General features: G+C 40.9%; 1 protein-coding gene across 2 annotated transcripts in view; it reads left to right on the forward strand.

Annotated features, from left to right (window-relative positions):
- The window catches only part of LOC148339765 (cadherin-4-like), a 217,385-nt gene that overhangs the window by 13,979 nt on the left and 184,789 nt on the right, over nt 1–18,617 (forward strand). The window contains exons 3-4 of one of the 2 annotated variants that reach the window (XM_088290445.1): nt 1,497–1,587; nt 2,598–2,709. In XM_088290445.1, coding sequence (XP_088146571.1) covers nt 1,531–1,587; nt 2,598–2,709 — 169 coding nt within the window. In that variant the 5' untranslated portion in view covers nt 1,497–1,530. Of the gene's footprint in view, nt 1–1,245; nt 1,588–2,597; nt 2,710–18,617 lie in introns of those variants that run through there. The other variant, XM_088290446.1, reaches the window with a different exon arrangement.

An 18,617-nucleotide genomic window follows, 5' to 3' on the forward strand; every position in this document is an offset into this window, starting at 1 on the left:
TGGCCGCGAGCCAGTTTTTAAAATAGGACTGCAAACATGAAAAAAAAAGAGTTTGATGTGACCTTCACAAGCTGAGCCGTGATTGGCCACTGCCTAAGCCCTGAGTAATTGTGATGTCATTTTCAGTAGACGAAATTGACAAAATGGCCACCCCCTGAGATGGATAAAAACGGATGACTTATGCATGTATTATTATTCAGAATACAGTGTTTACACTAGTGGGGCTGTAAAGAACATATTTTTGTCCAGAACATTTTTGACTTGACTTGACTTCCCCTTTAATGTGTTTTTTAGTGAAATTAATTTAGGAACTATTATATTGCTGGGTCAGTGATACATTGAAATTTAATAAAATATAGTATTACGGACAACTACATATTGATAGTTAAATAGGTTGTGACACAACTTGTATTGTAAATTACAATATTGTGATGTATTGATTTATTTTAGGTATTCATGTGGCCTCCTTTGTGTTTCAAGGACGGCACATTTGCCTCTTCAGTTGCTTTATTCATGGTGAAGCCACACACTTCCCATCATGTTTCTAAATAATTTGACATGGTTGAATTAAGTTAAAATTGCTCTTTGATTACTTTATCATAAATATGTGACATCTATGAGATGGAAGCGTAAAGGTAGAGAGAAGTGATACAAGGAGCATTGCGAATGAAAGGGTATACGAGTGCCATATAAGCTTGAAGGTTGGCTTAAACAGGCAGTCAACATGTTGTGTGATTATGTGTGAGCTGCGGCTTATAGCAGCTCCTGAATACAAGTACATTCTCTTAGCGCTTGCGGAAATAAAGCAACTGAAAAGCATCGGCAACACTGTCATCCTTTAAACATAAATGAGCATATAATTATATATTTTGTGGCTCCTCTTGATCATGTCAGTTCACTAATGAGCCAAGTGAGCTTTAGATGACTCTTTAAGTGACATGAATAGACAATTACATACTGTATACTTAGATAGATAGACAGACAGACAGACAATAATGCCATAAGTGTTTGTTTCATTTTTAGGCATTCAGAATCCCCTGCAAATTGCTAAAACCCAATTGTAATTGCCTAACCACACTCAATTTCCTTTAAAGGACTTTGTTGGATGAGTCTCATTTGCCAAAAGCCTGCAGAAGTAGACCTACTGATGAAAAGTGAGATGGATACAAAAAAAAAAAAAAAAAAAAAGGTATTGCAGGGGTAGTGTGGCTGGCGGAGTTGCTTTAAGTGCATGTGTTCGGAGGGAGGTGCGTGTGTGTGTGTGTGTGTGCGCGTGTGTCTGGCGGGTTGTGAGGGAGCCTCGCAGGCTGACGCTGACTGCGCCTCGGTGCCGAGTGAAGCGCTCACCTGCACACAAGAGTCGCGCAAACTCCGGAGCTGCTGCGCTCCCACAAACACGGAACGATCCCGGCACAGTCTGACGGACAAGGAGACGTTGCACAATTCGGGGAGAAGATTTAGGGCTCTCCCTTTTCTCTTTGTGGTTGCTCGCCTAGGCTGCTGCGGCTGTCGCTCGCTTCGTCCGCCGCGATGAGGACTGACCTGGCTCTGGTCCTGACAGCAGCCCTTCTTCTCGACACATTCCGGGTGAGATCTGTTCTTATTTCGCTGAGTGACTCTTTTTCCAAGGAGCGTTGCAATGTTATTTGGTGCCGTTTCAAAGCGTCCAACCCCGCATGGAATGTTGGCGCGAGTCGGAGGATTCTCCGCGCGTCTGCATTGGCGCGGATTTCTAACAAGTGCTATATGACTTGTCAACCAGCTCACAAATCATTTTCAGTGTACAAGACGACAAATGAAATAGATTAGAGATGATGTGATGTTCTAATTGATCACCATCTAAGTTTCTGCTCTCGGCAATGAAACGGCACAAGTAGAGCTCTAACGCGGCGCATTTGCGCGGCGCAATCGTTGTTTTGGTTCACAGTCACACTCAATCTTGTGTCTTACTCTTGTAGTAGTTAAGACGATTTATAATCGCACACACTTTGCCCAACTTCAACCTCGTCACATTATTGAAACGATCGTGTTGGCGCAGGGCATTAAAAAGTCAAGTTGATTCTTATGCAGTAGCTTTCTCGTCGGTCGTTTATTTCCAAGAAATCATCCTGTATATGTGATTAGAAAACGACGTGTTCATCCGTTATTCCTCCCCAGTCTCCACCCTGGATGCTCTCGCATAAACGCCATGTCTTATTCAGCCTCCTTGACACGAAATGTGCCTATACGCACATTCAGTGGCTTTAATGCTGGGCCATATCGTTTAATTTACACATACTGAATAGGATTTGTCTCCACGTAAAATGTGTGCGTCGAGACAAATGCATTGTCAACTTCCCTGAACCGCTTTTTCTGCCTGCATGCTCTTTTTACACATGTGCACTCTCACACATTAAATCACCAGAGCAGAGCAGGGACCGCATTTGTTTATGGTCTTAATTGAAATGTCTCTTCTCAAGACCATATCGTTAACACCACCATTGAGTCTTTGTGGCCACCAATTACCTGATGCATTTGGTTCAGCCTCTGGAAAATAGAAAAAAAAAAAAAGAATATGCCATAATTGTAAGTGTCTCACGCTGTTCAATTCCTTTCAGGTGAATAACGGCCAGCATTCATCGGAAAGTCCCTGCCGACCCGGCTTCTCACAAAGCTTCTACTCCATCCTGATTCCAAGGGATATACTACAAGGCCAGGCCATACCTATAGGTAAGGAACGTGTTTCATTTGAATACGGTCCAAAAGAAATCCATCCCTGCACTTGCATCATTGAAAAGAAATATATATATATATATATATTTAAAACCAGCGCTGATCATGTTGATTATTGGCGTTTGTTCAACCTTTTGTTGAATTTAGTCTTATAGTCGAATGCTTGTGTGTGAGTCATCGTGTCCGGTATAAATCTCATTGTATGGTGGCCCACTCACCCCCTCGCATCGATTAATCTAACAGTATACATTGTCACAATCACACCACGGTGTCTTAAGCGGCTACGTTTGTTGCTCCAATTACACTGCCAGCCCAGCAAGTTTTCAAGCCGATAGTGCAGGAAATGGAATCGACATCCTGTGTCTAATCTGGCACTGCTCCTGCCAATGTGGGCTAATTGCAATTCTCTATTGATCCCTTTGCTTTTTCTCCTCATTGCTCAGCTGTATTGTTTCGCTGTGGGCACACAATGGCGCTTTTGTGTCTCCGCCCGTGTTGTCGGCATTTTGCACAGTATATGTATCTCTTTCTTTTTGGCCGGTCTGGGACAATCCTGGTTGGGAGACAGCCCGTCTAGACTTTCTTCCCACTGTGAGACCTACAGTATGGGAAACATATTATTTTTGTAGGGAGAGAGCTCTGGATGGTGTGTCTTAAACTTCATCCTGTTGAAGCCTGGCTTGAAATAAAATTGAATGACAGGCGTACACTTGCTGGAAGTGAGCTTTCTTTCTTTCTTTGTGGTAGTGAAGTCTTCGGTCCAGCAGGGGGTGTCACTACAATCACAAACAGTCTCGATATGATTGTTGCTGCCTTGTATCCTTTTACATGTTCAGAATGGCAATCAAATGCAGTTGTGCCTGAAACAATTGTGTCCAGTCTAATAGTAATGGGGCTTTATCAACTTAGTGTGACTTGTGGTAAAAAAATTGAGGACAGGTAAGTTGTTTTTCTTCAATGTGAGTTAGTACTCCCACTTTTTAATGCTCTTTCTAAATTTACAAAATGTGGTTATGGGACCTGTATTATAAAATCAGAATTGTGTTTTTTTTTTTAGTTACATTACATTACTTGTAACTGACTCGCTTCATCATTTAGAATTCCCCAAATGTTATAGCTGAACAAGTGCGTCGTCAGTTTTGTTTGTGGCTTTGCAAAAATATTTATGTGAACGGAAAAGTGCTCCTAACTCCCTCCCCTTGCTTTGCTTGTGCTTCACTGGTGCGACTTTGTGAGCTGGTTTGCAATTGCCTTTCAAATGTAACCACATAGTCAGCCATCGCAACTCATCTCAGATGTGATTAACCTCATTGCGTTATGCTAAATGTATTTGTATATGCTTTTATGTGCAAAATGAACTGTGTTGCAATCTTTTGACATGAGCAATCAAGTTTGCGCCCGTTTTCCTGAAGTAAGGCCCAATTCAAATTTTTGCTCAAATCCGATCTGTCCTCATTTCATATTCCAAAAGCAAATGTGACTTCTAATGTGACCACAACACGTCCTTGATTGACATGCATCAACAACGCGGACGTCACATGGCCCAATGTTTACAGAAGTAAATATAGTCCTGTGTGTAGGAGTAGGAGGAGGTCGAAATATTTCGTTGTATTGTCTCATTTCATGAAGACGTCGACTAAAGATGTCACGTCACCGCCGCGCATAACAAACTGCCTGCATCGATGACCAACTATTAACACAGACGTCCACTTTATGCTTCATGTTCCAGGTGGGATTAAAATAAGCAACAACCTCAACTGCAGATTCATGGGCGATTGTCAGCAGTCTCCCGAGCTATTTCCCTCACCCGCTTGGAGGGCATACTGGGCTTTTGATGAATTATAGGTCGGATGTCAAATATATTATCATCAGACAAAAAGGGACACATTGACAAACAAATAGACACAGACATGCTCACAAACACACACACTCCAAGCTGCATGTCACCTTCATGTGTTCCTGAGAACGAACTATCGCTTCAGGGGCTTGACACAAGCATGCACAGAAGTACCATAGGGGATATACGTAGCCACACACTTTGGACACTTGATTTATTGACTGTAAGGGTGACAATAGAGGGAAGCGCGACGGTCTGGGAGGGCTTTAATAATAACATTGTTTAACCTAAAACTGTCAGTTGGGGGCAGGAATAATGCTAAGACACACACACACACACACGTTCTGGTTTCAATGTGTCGAGGGGACCGTATGCTCATGAAGGGCTTCACTGGAATGCTGCCCACAAGTTTCTTTTCCCCTTTGCACACACACCGGTACTAAAAGAGTACTACTCACTGAACTTGCATCAAATAAAACTTTATTGATCACGATGGACTCTTACGCCATGTCAAAAGAAATTGCTGATCCATCTCAGTTTCCGTTATGTTTCACACCGTCAACAAAGTAGTCGTGTGGTTACACAGCCTTGTGGATGTATTGACATGGGGAAACTTTGCAAAACATAGTTTTGCGTGGGCATTGAGGGAGTCTAAAACCCAACAATGGGTCATGGCGCCTGCTCGTGCAAAGAGGTACCGTTTGTCTTCCAGAAGGCACGATTATTTTTCCATCTGGGAGAATATCCAGTTCACACTTTGGGGATCAGCGGTGTTGCTGGGTAAAGACTAAAACATTCTGCAGTGCACAAGCCAACATCAACATATTGCACTTTTCGGGACCTAGTCCCTTTTTTTATAACACGGGCATCAAACTCATTTTTGTGGACGGGCCACATTGTAGTTATGGTTTCCCTGATAGGGCTGTGATGACGTAACCAAATACAACAAATTGATGGACAGCCAGTTTTGATATCAGAAGCCAGTAAGTAATTCAACAAATTTTCAATTCATTTTAAAGGGGGAGGATTGGTGACAAATAAATGTTGTTAAAAGTGAAGTATATGTGCTAGAAACAGGAATTTGACCTGTATGATTTGTCCTTCGTGAGCCACATAAAATGAGCTTGTGGGCCAAATGTGGCCCCCGGGCCTTGAGTTTGACACCTGTGCTTTACAAGGTCTCTTTTGTATGTGATTAAGTGCGGCGATAGCATGCCTTGACCAGGACATGTTCAACTTTGTTGGCTGGTGTTAGATTAATGTCCTGGTCTGCTTCACATTCATGCCCGCACGTGGCCTTACCAGCTTCTGCCATCTCAATATAATTCAGTGGCTCAGTCTGTTTTTTTTTTGTTTTGTTTTTTAAGCAGGCGACTTTCCGTGCATACATAATTAGCCTACACTTCATTTGGGACTTCCTTCACACGTACTGTGTTTTCATGCTCAATGTGTGCTCAACATGAGTTGACCGAGATCAATAATGTCATTTGTACACGTAGAATTTCTTTGATTAGGTCAGGAGTCATTATGCTGATGACACCTCAAATACCTCCTCGTGTAGGAAGACTTTGGTCCTGTCTGTGTACACATTGACTAGACAATAGTGCACATGCCACCACAAGACATTTCTTGGAAACAGTCAGCTTCCCAATGTTAAAGTTTTAGGTTATTTAAATGGAACCAGTTGGCACCCTCTCGATTGGATAACTCAGTTGTCATTTGCAAAATTTCTCCAGGGGAAAATCAAAATCAAGCAGCTTTTTTTATTCCGGTTTGAAAACTGAGGTCTTTGGCTAAATCACTTTGGTCGACATTTTCACATTCCAAGAGATGAGCGATTTTTGCATGAGAGCAATCCAACCTATTATGCTTTATAATCTTTTTTGAACCACTACAAGGGCAATACAATACACAATAAACTTGGCATCAGGTGCTTGCCTTGTGTGTTATAGTTCACTCTATTCAACACAATTTTGTTCCGATATGGGGACCAATACCTGACAAGTTCCCCAGGATGTTGTCTCCTTTTATCTCAAGCGAACTCCCAAACAGCGGTTCTCTTTTTTTGGTGCCTGTGTTTTGATCCCCAAGCCACAAGATGTGCTTATGAGTGACGGTGGGAACAGAACCAAAACCTGAATACACAACACATACACGAACACACACATGCAAGAATGCGTGTATGCACACAAATGCACGACACACGTGTACGCAGGCATGCAAGCACACACACCCACGTACAGGCATACACGGACATGCCTGTTAGCCACTCTGGAATTAATAAGCGAGACAGATCTAAGACCTTGGCCGGGATGAGGAAATTCTCGACAGGCGGTCAATAATGTTATGTATCATTTGGAGTTACTTTGAGGCACAAAAATGGCCCAAATACAATTGGGCATGTCTGCGTGCGTGTTCACGCGTGTGTGTGATATCGTGTCTGAAGGACCCAAGAGAATCTGTTGTCCAAATTGACAAGGAATTCTTCATGTAATTTTGGAAGTTTTACAGCAAAAACCTCTCTCGTTGTTTGTATCCTTTCCACACAGTAATTTCAGCTTTTATATTAGTCGAGTTCAAAGGTTATGTGGATTTATGTAAACTCCAGGCTTTAACAAACATGAATTTCAGAACCGTTATACTGTTGAGTGTTCTTTTAATTTTCGTCAAAAGCTCTGCAAGCCGGATTTCATGCGTATACACGTACAAATGGCACTGCCGAATTTCTGTGACTGGATTTTATTGTACTTTATGCGGGAATGTACCCGAATGCGACCTGCACAGAATAGTAATGCTGCTGTAATTGTTAAATAATCAATATTCCTGTCACTGAAAAAGACAGGTGACAGCTGTAATCCCTCTGCATGTTGGATATTCACCGTTTTCTTGTACCGGCATTTCATTAGAATTTTGAAACGCTTTATATATATATATATATATATATATATATACATATATACATGTGTGTGTGTATATATATATATATATATATATATATATATATATATATATATACATATATATATATATATATATATATATACATATATACATATATACATATATATATATACATATATACATATATACATATATATATCACCTTCTCTGACATATTACAATGTCAAATGTTTGTATTAAGTGATAATAAATAATGGGGGAAAAAGTCGTACACGTATGGCAAAGTCCTCAGTATGAACAAAAAGCTCAAATTGCAGTTTTCTTAAAATGGTTGGTTCTCAATCGTTTTTCCTGCCATGGAGTCATTTGATTGTCGGTCAAGCAACCCCATACATTCCAAGTACACTCCTCTCGTCTCCAGAAGTTGACCCGGTCTGGTCCATCAGAAAAAAGTAGTCTCATGGGGACAGTGAGGTTGAAAGTGGCTGATTTTTATGGCATGGTGTTACATTTTTTTTCTTGTCAAATAGGGCGCATTTTTGGATATATTTTGAAATCCTGTAGTGCAATTCCACAATATTCTGAATATTCTGTCTCCGCCCAGTTGAAAAACAACTTGGCCTGGACCATTCTCGCACAGCCAGCTAACAAAATCTTATCCCTTGTCCTCCCTTCCGATTGCTGATCCTGCTCCAGGGAAAGTGGTGACATCTCAGTGGGTCACTCTGCTGTGTTTGAATTGAGCTGTCCAGTTTGAATTGGACTAGCCCGGCTTTTTCTGTGTTTGAAGTTGTGAGTTCGAATGGCACAAATCTGAAAATTAGGATTTGTTGAAAGACCTTCAGTTGACAGACGTGTGATGCAATACTGCACGTTGATATCGATTCGATACCAAATGTATACAGATACTTTATAATAATTAAGGTTGAGCGCGGCTTCTTGCTTTTTGGCACTGCTAAGTCACATGGCAGACGGGAGAAGTTGTTTTTGTAATTGGTTTAGTAATTAAAACAGAATAGAAGAAAGTCGAGAGAAAATACACATGAGGCCCTGCTTTGCGATGTTCTTGGCTGTTATCTAGTTTCAAATCAAAAGCATCAAATATATTAAAAAACAATTCTGCACTCATTGCTTTATTTGAAGAAACTTTTAATTTTTTTTGTTACAATCAGCACGAATGAAGTTCTTGAATAGCTTTATTGTGGTGATCCCATCTGCTTTTCAGCAAAATTGCTTGCATACTTACAGAATAAACCTCCACCCACACACTTAAATGCGCATTACGGTGCCATTCCGCTGAGGTAGAAACAGTTCCATTTAAATGGATGCTTCCTCTTGTGACCTACACCTTGATTCTGTCATTTAACACATGGTCCATTCTGCTTTTTACTTCCACGCAGAAACGCTAAAGGCGGATGAGGCTTTGCATTCCTAAAGTAACAGAACAGTTAAGTACAGTACGTGATAAGGGCTCGTTACGGTAATGACGAGATAAAACTCTCCTAATTAACGAGAGACTATCAACATTATTTTGAAGCTTGTTGCTGAATTTATATATTTATATATATATATATATATATATATATATATATATATATATATATATATTTATTTATTTATTTTTCATTTTTATTTTTTCCGATGAGGACTGATTTAAAAACAAGTGTGTGTTTATTTTGCTTCCGATTAAGTCATTACAGGAGGACCACAAACTAAAACTCGGATTTGTTTATTGGGGTATGCTTTGTTTCACAGGAGCATCAATAAAGGAGTCCATTGCTCTGCTGGCATAGACAATGTATCAGTTTTCTCTCCATCCTATCCTCAAAGAGAATTGCATTGTTTTGATTTCCTGCTTACCTTTTGCCCTGAATCGCATGACACAGACTGCAGCATTATCTGGGTCGATAGTAGCCGAGCACCCTTGCGGAGATTAGATATTGTTGAAATACTGCCTCCTTTTGCCGCTTTTGGCTCCTGCTTAAATCTTTTATTGTTTTCTCTCTGTCTTTATTAGGAGATTGTGGCCTCATATTTTCCCTTAATCTTTTGAAAAATCCTCTCTGTCTTGGATTCAGATTTATTTATTTTATTTTTGTAAATCATCCATTTTGAGTCCCTATGTCAACATGTTATATTAAAAAAAAAAAATCTTATTCTGCTGTCATCGTCGGTTTTTAATATCTCGTTTGTAGTGTGTGAATGTCACAAACATGAATGTATGGTCAAACATTGATTTTTTTTTTCCCGCAGATATTAATTATATAGACAACAAAGCTTACTTTTGTTGGCTGTCTTGTAAAGTTATGGAGACACTACACTAATAGGTTCCTGTATGCGCTTCAGCTAATACGACCACTGGGAGCTGTTACAAATAATCTGTTAAAATACCTTACATTCATATATTACTTTGAAAGAATTGTACATGGATTTCCCAGACAGGCTCATTTTGATGATTTAGACATATGGTGGGGCGTTTTATTTCCCCGTTAAGGTCTAGACGTTCGTGATTTATGAGTTTGCAGACATGTGGGTGGATGGGTGTAAGGAGTTCGGGTGATGCGGGGTTGGAGGGAGGTGTTGAGTGTTACACCGGTAAGCAGATGATGGATGTGTGTGTGCATTTCCTGCCTCCATTTTTGAAAGGCAAAGCTTAAAGACGCACACAAACAAGAATGGTCGTGAACAGGTCGACAAACAAACCCGCTGTTTAAATTCTGTTTACATGACGTGGTGCCTTGAAAGCGCGACATGTCAGTCTGTCAGTCCATCCATCCATCTTCTTTCGTTTAAGCAGGGAAAACCAGACTCCTATCTCCCTGGCCATTTTGTCCAGCTTTTCCTGGGCGATGCCAAGGTATTCCCAGGAGATGTTGCTACGTTCAGACTGCAGGCAAATGCAACCTAAACCGGATTATTTTGCCCATATGTGACCTGTATCTGATTTTTTTTTTTTTTTGATAGTCGGAATGAAGGGAGCGGCACAGTGGATGACTGATTAGCACGATGGCCTCACAGTGCAGTGGTTGTGGGTTCGATTCCGATTCTGGCCTTTCTGTGTGGAGTTTTCATGTTCTCCCCGTGCCTACGTGGGTTTCCTCCGGGTACTCCGGTTTCCTCCCACATTCCAAAAACATGCATGTCAGGTTTATTGGAAGCTCGAAATTGCCCCTAGGTATGAGTGTGAGGATGGATGGTCGTTCTTCTTTGTGTGCCCTGCAATTGACTGGCAACCAGTTCAAGGTGTACCTCGCCTACTGCCCAAAGACAGCTGGGATAGACTCCAGACCTTTGCCTTTCAACTCCGCTCTTTCGTCATCACGACACAACAATGTGGAGTCTGCGTCACTGCAGACTATCACTCCATCATCCCTCGATTCACTAATTTTCAATTAGTATTTGTCTTGTTCAGTGACTCCAGGTAGCTGCAAATACTGTGAGTGAAATCCAGATTTCACTCTGGTATGGTGGCAAGTCAATTAGATGGCACACAGAGGCAGGCAATTATTCACACCTACGCTCAGTCAACTGGAATCGACCTCATGCTGTCTGAATTAAGTTGGCCATATAATGCTCCGATGTTAAACAACAAAGTTCCTGGGGAATCAATATTTTGTAAAATGTACAGTTTGTCCTTTTTTTTTTTGTACGTGTGGTATAAGCTTGAACATGCTGTGTGTGCTGAGGTAGCAAGTGTCCTCCAGCCTTTTCCAAGTCGTTCATTAGAAAGGCAAGCAGGAGATGATGGGAAAGAAAGGGGGAACAAATAAAACAAGCAGGTGGAGGCCATTATTTTTAATGAGTTTTTTTTTTGACATCCCCACACTTTGTTTCGAAAGAAGAGGACAAAGTAGACCGAAAGTAGAGGAATAACTGGGGGGCGACTTCCTGCAGATGAAGTTACTCCATGGTGTGTTTGAACTCTGTATCCTTGTCATCTGCTTGGTGCATTAAGAGACCTCCCGCCTTGGTCTGACAGGCCTTTGGGGGTACAACAATACGAAGGTTATGGCTCTCCCAAAGACATTAAATTCATTTAAAAGCTCTGCTTGAACTCGACCACTTTAATGCACAGATGGTCTGTATGGACTTTGAAGGCTGTAAAATGACAATGGAACACTATCAGCTTTTGGTCTCTTTCCTGCGGATACCCACACGCACACACGGGCACACGCCTAGCTTTAATTCAAGGCTGTTTTGTCTGGTGTTGTTTGATGAAAAATATTAAAATAAAGTCAATATAAATAGCGGCTGTTTAGTAGCTGTGTGATCATTGGTAAAATAGTTCCTTACAACTAAGTAGTTTCCCTCTGGAAAACATGAAATCATTAAATCTTGAATGGTGGAATAAGTTTAGAAATTTCTTTCCTTTTTTTTTGTATGGCAAAAATCTTGAACAGGGGTGTGTAGACTTTTTATATCCACTGCATGTTCATGTTTATACAAAGCAATATATTTTGTTGTATGGGACAAAAAAGAAGTAGCGCGGCAAACACAAATATGCACAAAATGATCGACCCTCATATGAAATGTAAATGAAACCTGGTGCACGAATTGTGAAGCTCCCTGGTCAAGAAACTGCAACTTGAACCTCAGTTCGACTTAATGTCTGCTTTGTGGCTCTCAAATTTCAACACTGCTGGTCCCAGGTGAAATGGGGCCTAAGACAAGATTCAAACTGAGAACCTCTTGACACTAAGGCAGACCACTAAACAACTCACAATAGCTCTCTAAATAACATAAAACAGACCAAATAACAGCACGATGATGCTAAAAAACAAAGTGAAACCTCTTTTCCTCCAATTTCCACTGCTTCTGTATATCTTTGGCCTGAGCCCAAAGAATCGCTGGCTTCCTCTTCCTGCCCACTGGCTCCTTCCACCCCCACTGCCTCTGTTTAGCTATGGCAGCGTTTTAATTACAGCCTAATTGAGTCAATTAGAAATGAAGCCACTGTGAAGACAATTAATGCAATGATGAGTCAACAATTGCAGCTGCACCCTCGAGTTGCGAGTCGTCAAAAAACCAACAACACTGATTTTCTTTCCAGAAAGCTTTTCGGTTTTTAATTCTGGGTGCTCCTGTGAAACAATAGACGTGATTTTGAATGTTAGGACAAGTATGCATACTTCAGACGTCTCAGTCGCTTAATCGCGTATGATTTTGTGTGAGATCACACCACTGTTTGTTACATTTTTCTAATCAACCAGATGAAGTTTATTTATTTTTTGATCTATTAGAGAGTGTGCATGAGGCAAATCCAGGAGCATTACGACCTCATATGTTATTCTCTTTGCTTGGAGATCCCTTGTCTTGGTTATGGGAGGATGAAAGCTGCAAAGGAGGCCCCCAGGAGACAATGCTGTTTGCTAATCACTAATTGAGTCTTGAACTCCCGATGAATGGACCAGATTCATTTCTTAGGTTCTGCGCACAGTTGAATCGCAGGGAATGGAGGGGAACACGTTAGATGAAGAACCTGCAGTTGATGAACATAAAGTCAGTGTTGTAATTAATCAAAAGACAATGCTGTGTCTCTGTGATGTCCGGGATGATGCTAGTCAAAAGACTAGAGATCTTCTCTTTGCAAACAGTGTTTCATGATTTGTGTCAAGATAGATATTTTGATTTTGAAGGTTCACTGTCACCGTGAAAGGGGACACTGGATTGTTTTTTTAAGGTTGAGTTTTAATAAGGACGTAAACTATATATTGTAGAATCTTTAATGTTCAGGTGCAGTCTTTGGCTCAATCCAAACTCATGTTATTATAACATACACCGTAAATTTCTGAGTGTACATTTTACTCTGAAGATTTGGTCCAAGTCTAAAAAGTGTCAAATTTGAGAGTACATGTTACACTGAGAAAAAAATTGGCGCAATTCACTTGAAAAATCTATAATTTTTTTTTCACTCAGAAATTCACTGGTACATTTTCCAAGAAACATTTTTGAGTCAATTTTACTTTCATAGTAAGTAGTTTACAGAGACGGCATTCCGTCCCAGACGGACGATGAGATGGGTTTTAAAAAGAACAAACGAAGGTAGGACATTAGTCGAGAGAGAGAGTGTGAGAGAGAGAGAGAGAGAGAGAGAGACGCATGCGCGTGGCTGTGTGAAGAAGCAATTGAGAGCCAAAATAAACATATAAGATGATAATGTGGAGACCCACAAAAATTTGTCTAATGCAGATAATGTGTGTTCAAATCAGTTTTTATTGCTAAATGTATCCTTTGCCGCTTTTAAACAAGTGTATTTTGTAGTCTGGAGATTACGGTGAGTGGATGTGAATCGGAAAAAAATTGTGAAATCCAAGGATAGGAGCGCTTTAAAAGGTCAAGGATGGATGGTGGCGGCGGAGGATTCTTTTATCAATAAGGACAGAGGGACGACAATGGAAGTGTGCCAAGTTGCGGGCGGAGGACGGACCGGCAAAATAGGCTAAAGGGCCCACCCATCTCTGGTAGTGCATTAAGAAATAGTGACCGATGGCTTGAGGAATGAAACCACAATCTTGTGGTTGGGACACAGTCATGCTATCACCTGAGCCATGCCGATTGTATTGTGAGTGAGTAACTTGCTGGTATCAGGCAGAATACTCGTGACCCCGAAAGAAGAAAGTATCTGGGGTCTCTTTTTGGAGACTTTAGCGATTTACGAATTCATTCTGTTGCCCAGTGGATGTGGTTCACAATTTTTACACGAACACAATGAAAAAGCGTGGTACACAATTATAAAGCAAAATACATGCTTTGTATGTCCTGATTCATCCAATTTGTATGATTTGAACTCTTGTGAGAACAGCAATCTAGCTTTACAGCCTCTTGAGAAACAGATGCGGAGTGCAGAGAAATTTGCTATGTGACACTGCAGGCATCGTGACTGTTCTTTCGCTTAAATTCTCTCCACTAGTGTGATAATAGTTTCAGGCTTTGGAGCTCAGATGCCTTTTACACCACACAGGCCCGAATTTCTTTGTTCTTGCCTGCTATGTCTGTCTATTGTCTTTTTCAGCACATCAGAAGGAGAGCCAAAGCGTGAGGGTAATAAAAAGGCCTCCGATCCTCCTCTGGGTCTGGCAAACTGTTGAAGCAACCAAGTTGTATTGCTCTAAGTCTGAGACTGATCAAAAGCAAAAGAAATCCGGTGGCCGTCGAGGGAACAAGCTCCTGCGAGAGAGCCGGAGAACGGCGGGAAGGAGGAGTGGCACTCGTAGACGAGCTTTTGTGTTGGGAGCCGAACAGAAAGAGGTGCTACAGGCAGGCTGAAAAGCAGACATTATACAAATTTGGATTTGGATATAAAGAATGGGTTGCTTCTGCACCATTTTATTACAAACAACAATGGAGGAGTGCCTGTGTTTTTTTTTTTTTCATATGATTGGCATATTGTTGACTTAAGTGCAGTCGAGATAATCAATGTTTTCTTGCCTTTCTGGAAACTGAGCTTTGCGATAGGCTATGCACAGAGTAGAGGCTTACATACATGCGCACATTCAGGTATGCACATTCACTCGTCTGGCGGCTGATTACCGAAAACACTGGAAGGAAACGATTACAAAGCGATGGTTTAATCCAGCTGTCAATCCCGCACCTCATTAGCAAACATATGGGGTTGTTTCAGAGCTAGAAAAATCGTAGGTTGGGAATACAGGAGAATTAAGTGGATAATGAGGAATAATCAAAGGATAGTTGGAGTCAGGGAAAAGGAAGAGTATTGGGGAAAAAAAAAAAGAATGGGCGTATAAAATTGTGTGAGGAAGAACAAAACAAAAAAACAGAGATAGTGGTGAGAAAGAGTTGAGAATGAGCCTTACTCTGCTGCCTGGGGGGGCTCATGTGGATAGTTTCGACCTAGCTTTCATTTGCAGGAGTCATAACAAATGCAGAAGCAGCGAGCGTTTGCCATGTCTGTCACGTCTCATACCACCAAACCTACTTGTAATTCCCTGATTAATTAAGAACAGAGATTTGTTAATTTAATTGTAGGTGTAGGGCGACCCCCTTCCTCCCCCCTCACCATCCTCCACCCCCCTTGCTTTCTTCTGCCGCTTGCACGCTCGCATCCTCTTGACAGGCTAATTTGCCCTGCAGCTTTGAGGGGTGCAAATGAAAGGTATAGCAGAGGAAACCTTCAGATGGTTTATTAAGAATTGATTCCGCACATAGGCAAAGAGACGGAGCGATGGGAGATTCATGCTGAAGTGCCTCCGAGGCAGAGGCCCTGGGCGAAAGGGGAGAAATTATGAGTTGAGGAAAGCGTTTGAGCTCAAAGAGATTGTTGTGATACCGCATGAGTTTCTTTCGAGTGCGTTTCAGAATCATTGCGGAAGAACAGTTCGTGGGTAAAACACGTCTTCAATTCTGGTTGAATCAGTTGCGCCCATTTTTGTGCCCACAGTTGTCACACAAACAATCTCGACACTAGGTCATTCGTACAAGTTGACGTAAACTGTGGCTCGTTTGACTCGAGTGAGTGCTCCGATCAGAATTGATGTTACTCTTCGTCTGGTACATGTTTGGAGGAGTTGAGCCTGGACGGTTGCTCATGCACGACGGCTCATGTTGGATGTGTTAGATTATCAAAGCCATGGCTTTTTCTGCCTGTTGTTAACGATAGCCACTTTGCTAGAATACACACAACTATAAACGAGCTGCGAGAGTGTAGGCAGGAGGAGAGCAAGGTCGGTATGGCGTCAATGATATGCCGTGAGGTTAATGACTGGTGAGGCAGTGATTCCTCTGCAGTTGGATCTAAAAATATGAACCCAAAATAGCCTATATTTTAAATTTGACCTTAATTAAAATATATTTGACATTTTTTCGTTATGCTTCAATAAATTCCACACTGTTCAACATGTGATAACAAGAAAAACAAAGGCAATATGAAATGCAAGGTCAAGTTCACACTTGCTTTGTTTTGGGCTGATTAGAACGATTAAATATGTCCCAGACATTCATGAAATATATTAAATAGACTGTTGAGTGTGATAAAAATGTATATTGGTGATATAAAGAGAAATAGCTCTTTCTCTTGTGTGAGGTCACACTGCAATAACTGCCTGCGTCAATTCATTTGTGACGGGGGACTCGAATCATATGACCTGACTCGCGTTTGACTCGAGTAGCATTTCTTGGACATGCGACTTGCTTGCCAAAAACATGGAAATGACTTTACTCGGGACTTGGTATCAAAGTGACTCGACTTGATGTAGACTGAACGACATGACTTGACAAGTCATCTTGAGAGTTAAGCTAACTTCACAGTTTAGCTAGCAATTTGAACATTGGGACCAGTAAAAAATGTGAACTGTTTTATTTTGACAAAGTCATGCAAAACTTCCCCTGCCTTCTATTTGAAAATGAGGTGAAGTGATGTTTACTTTGAAAGCTGCTTCTATTCACCAAAAAATGGACATCACGGGCATTGGTTTTACTAGCATGTTGCTAACAGTCAATTGTGGAGATGTGGAGATGTGTCAAGGATGATAGTTTTGATTAAATCAAAGTAACGACAATTAGAACATGCAAGGTTTGAAATTTGAAGATGAGAGTGACTTCTACAATTTTAGTTTCATCTGTCTGACGCGTTTAAGATGGCTCCGTGAACCTAAACTAGCTCGGTTAGCTCAACAGATTGGCACCTGAAACAACTTATCTAGTTTTTGAATCTGAGATTTTGTACATTTATATATTTCATTTCACTTCATTCACAGACCTTCAAACACCAGGGTGAAGGGCTATCATTGACCCCATAGCTTGTCTATCCTATCCCAATCTTGCCTCTTGTCGGTGGAGGCTGTTGACATTTTTGACTGCCATTCCCAACTTCATAAGTTGATTAGCCACTGCTGTGTTTAATTGCGTCTCATCACAGAAGCTTGGCATTTCTCATTACCCCTTCACTTAATTCATGCACATATTCCGTTTGAGCAAATTTAATGACTGCCATCTAACTTTCTGTTGTGTTTTAAGGAAATACTTTTTTGGGGGGGGTTGTCTTCATACATCGTGGTCTGTTCTTGTTAGTAGTCCGTACACATGATTGACATTTCAAACAAACAAACAAGTTAGATGAACTTAATACTGTGTATCACATTTGCGTCATTACACTTAGCAGTGTAATGTGAATGTGAAATGTGTTTGAATTAGCTGCCAGGCACATGCTGCCAGCTTGATATGACTTCCCACGTTCTCATTCTCAAAATGTATTTTATGTAAACGGGAGCGGCGCTAGTTAATCATGTTCAATTTAATTGCCCAAGTGGTATAGTTGTGACTACTTTGTAAATGACAATCCTCTTGAATCTTAAAGGGACGCTTCATTGACATTAACATTGGCACTTATATAATAGGTTTGCATGTAAAAATGACATCAGTGCTAAAATGCCCCCCTCCTAAAGACTGTGGTGATTTACGAGCTTTTTTTTTGGGATGAGATTCACGACAAATTGGCACGCCCCCTTTTGGAGCTCGGATTATTTTTTTCCCGTTCCAGCATCTTCATCACACGAGGGAGTCAAGCAAGGTAATATTGCTTTGTCATTTCATTACTATTATTGTGCACAATAGTTTGGATTTATTGACATAAAACGTGAGCCCATGTGATCACCTCATCAAAATCAAATATACCATGCCGGTCGTTTCACGACTTACACAGGCTGAAGCGGAGAAGTGCAAGAATGTGCAAACAAACCCCGACTGGTTATATTTCGGACATTTAGCTACGCTAAAGTTGAGTCAACTCCCAGGAGGCAGACAAGGGCTAACAGCAGCCAGCAGGCAGGCATGGATAATTAATTAATTAAATTTCCTCATCAAAACATATATAAACTGAGCTGGTTAGCGAAAAGTAGGCAATCTTGACTCGACTTTAAATAAATACGGAATACACAAATAGTGGCGGTGCTAGCTTAAATGTTGCCCTCGACAAGACCTCTCAATAGGGCCCGCTTCGTGATATTAAAATTTACATTTGAGCAGCTTTTAATGGTTTCATATGGCCTAACTCTACAAAACAGTGAAACAAGTTGAGTCTTCCCATTTGATTTGATTTTTTTTAACATAAATTGTCTGATGTCAGTAGCACATGATGAATAAGTTGTACTTGGCGTGTCATTGCTTGGATGTCTAGTTCTTTATGTCAGCAGAGAAATAATTTGTCCCACAG

The sequence above is a fragment of the Idiotropiscis lumnitzeri genome, chromosome 3 (genome assembly GCF_059441095.1).
Source record: "Idiotropiscis lumnitzeri isolate Australia: NSW breed Sydney's pygmy pipehorse chromosome 3, RoL_Ilum_1.0, whole genome shotgun sequence".
Classification (NCBI taxonomy): domain Eukaryota; kingdom Metazoa; phylum Chordata; class Actinopteri; order Syngnathiformes; family Syngnathidae; genus Idiotropiscis; species Idiotropiscis lumnitzeri.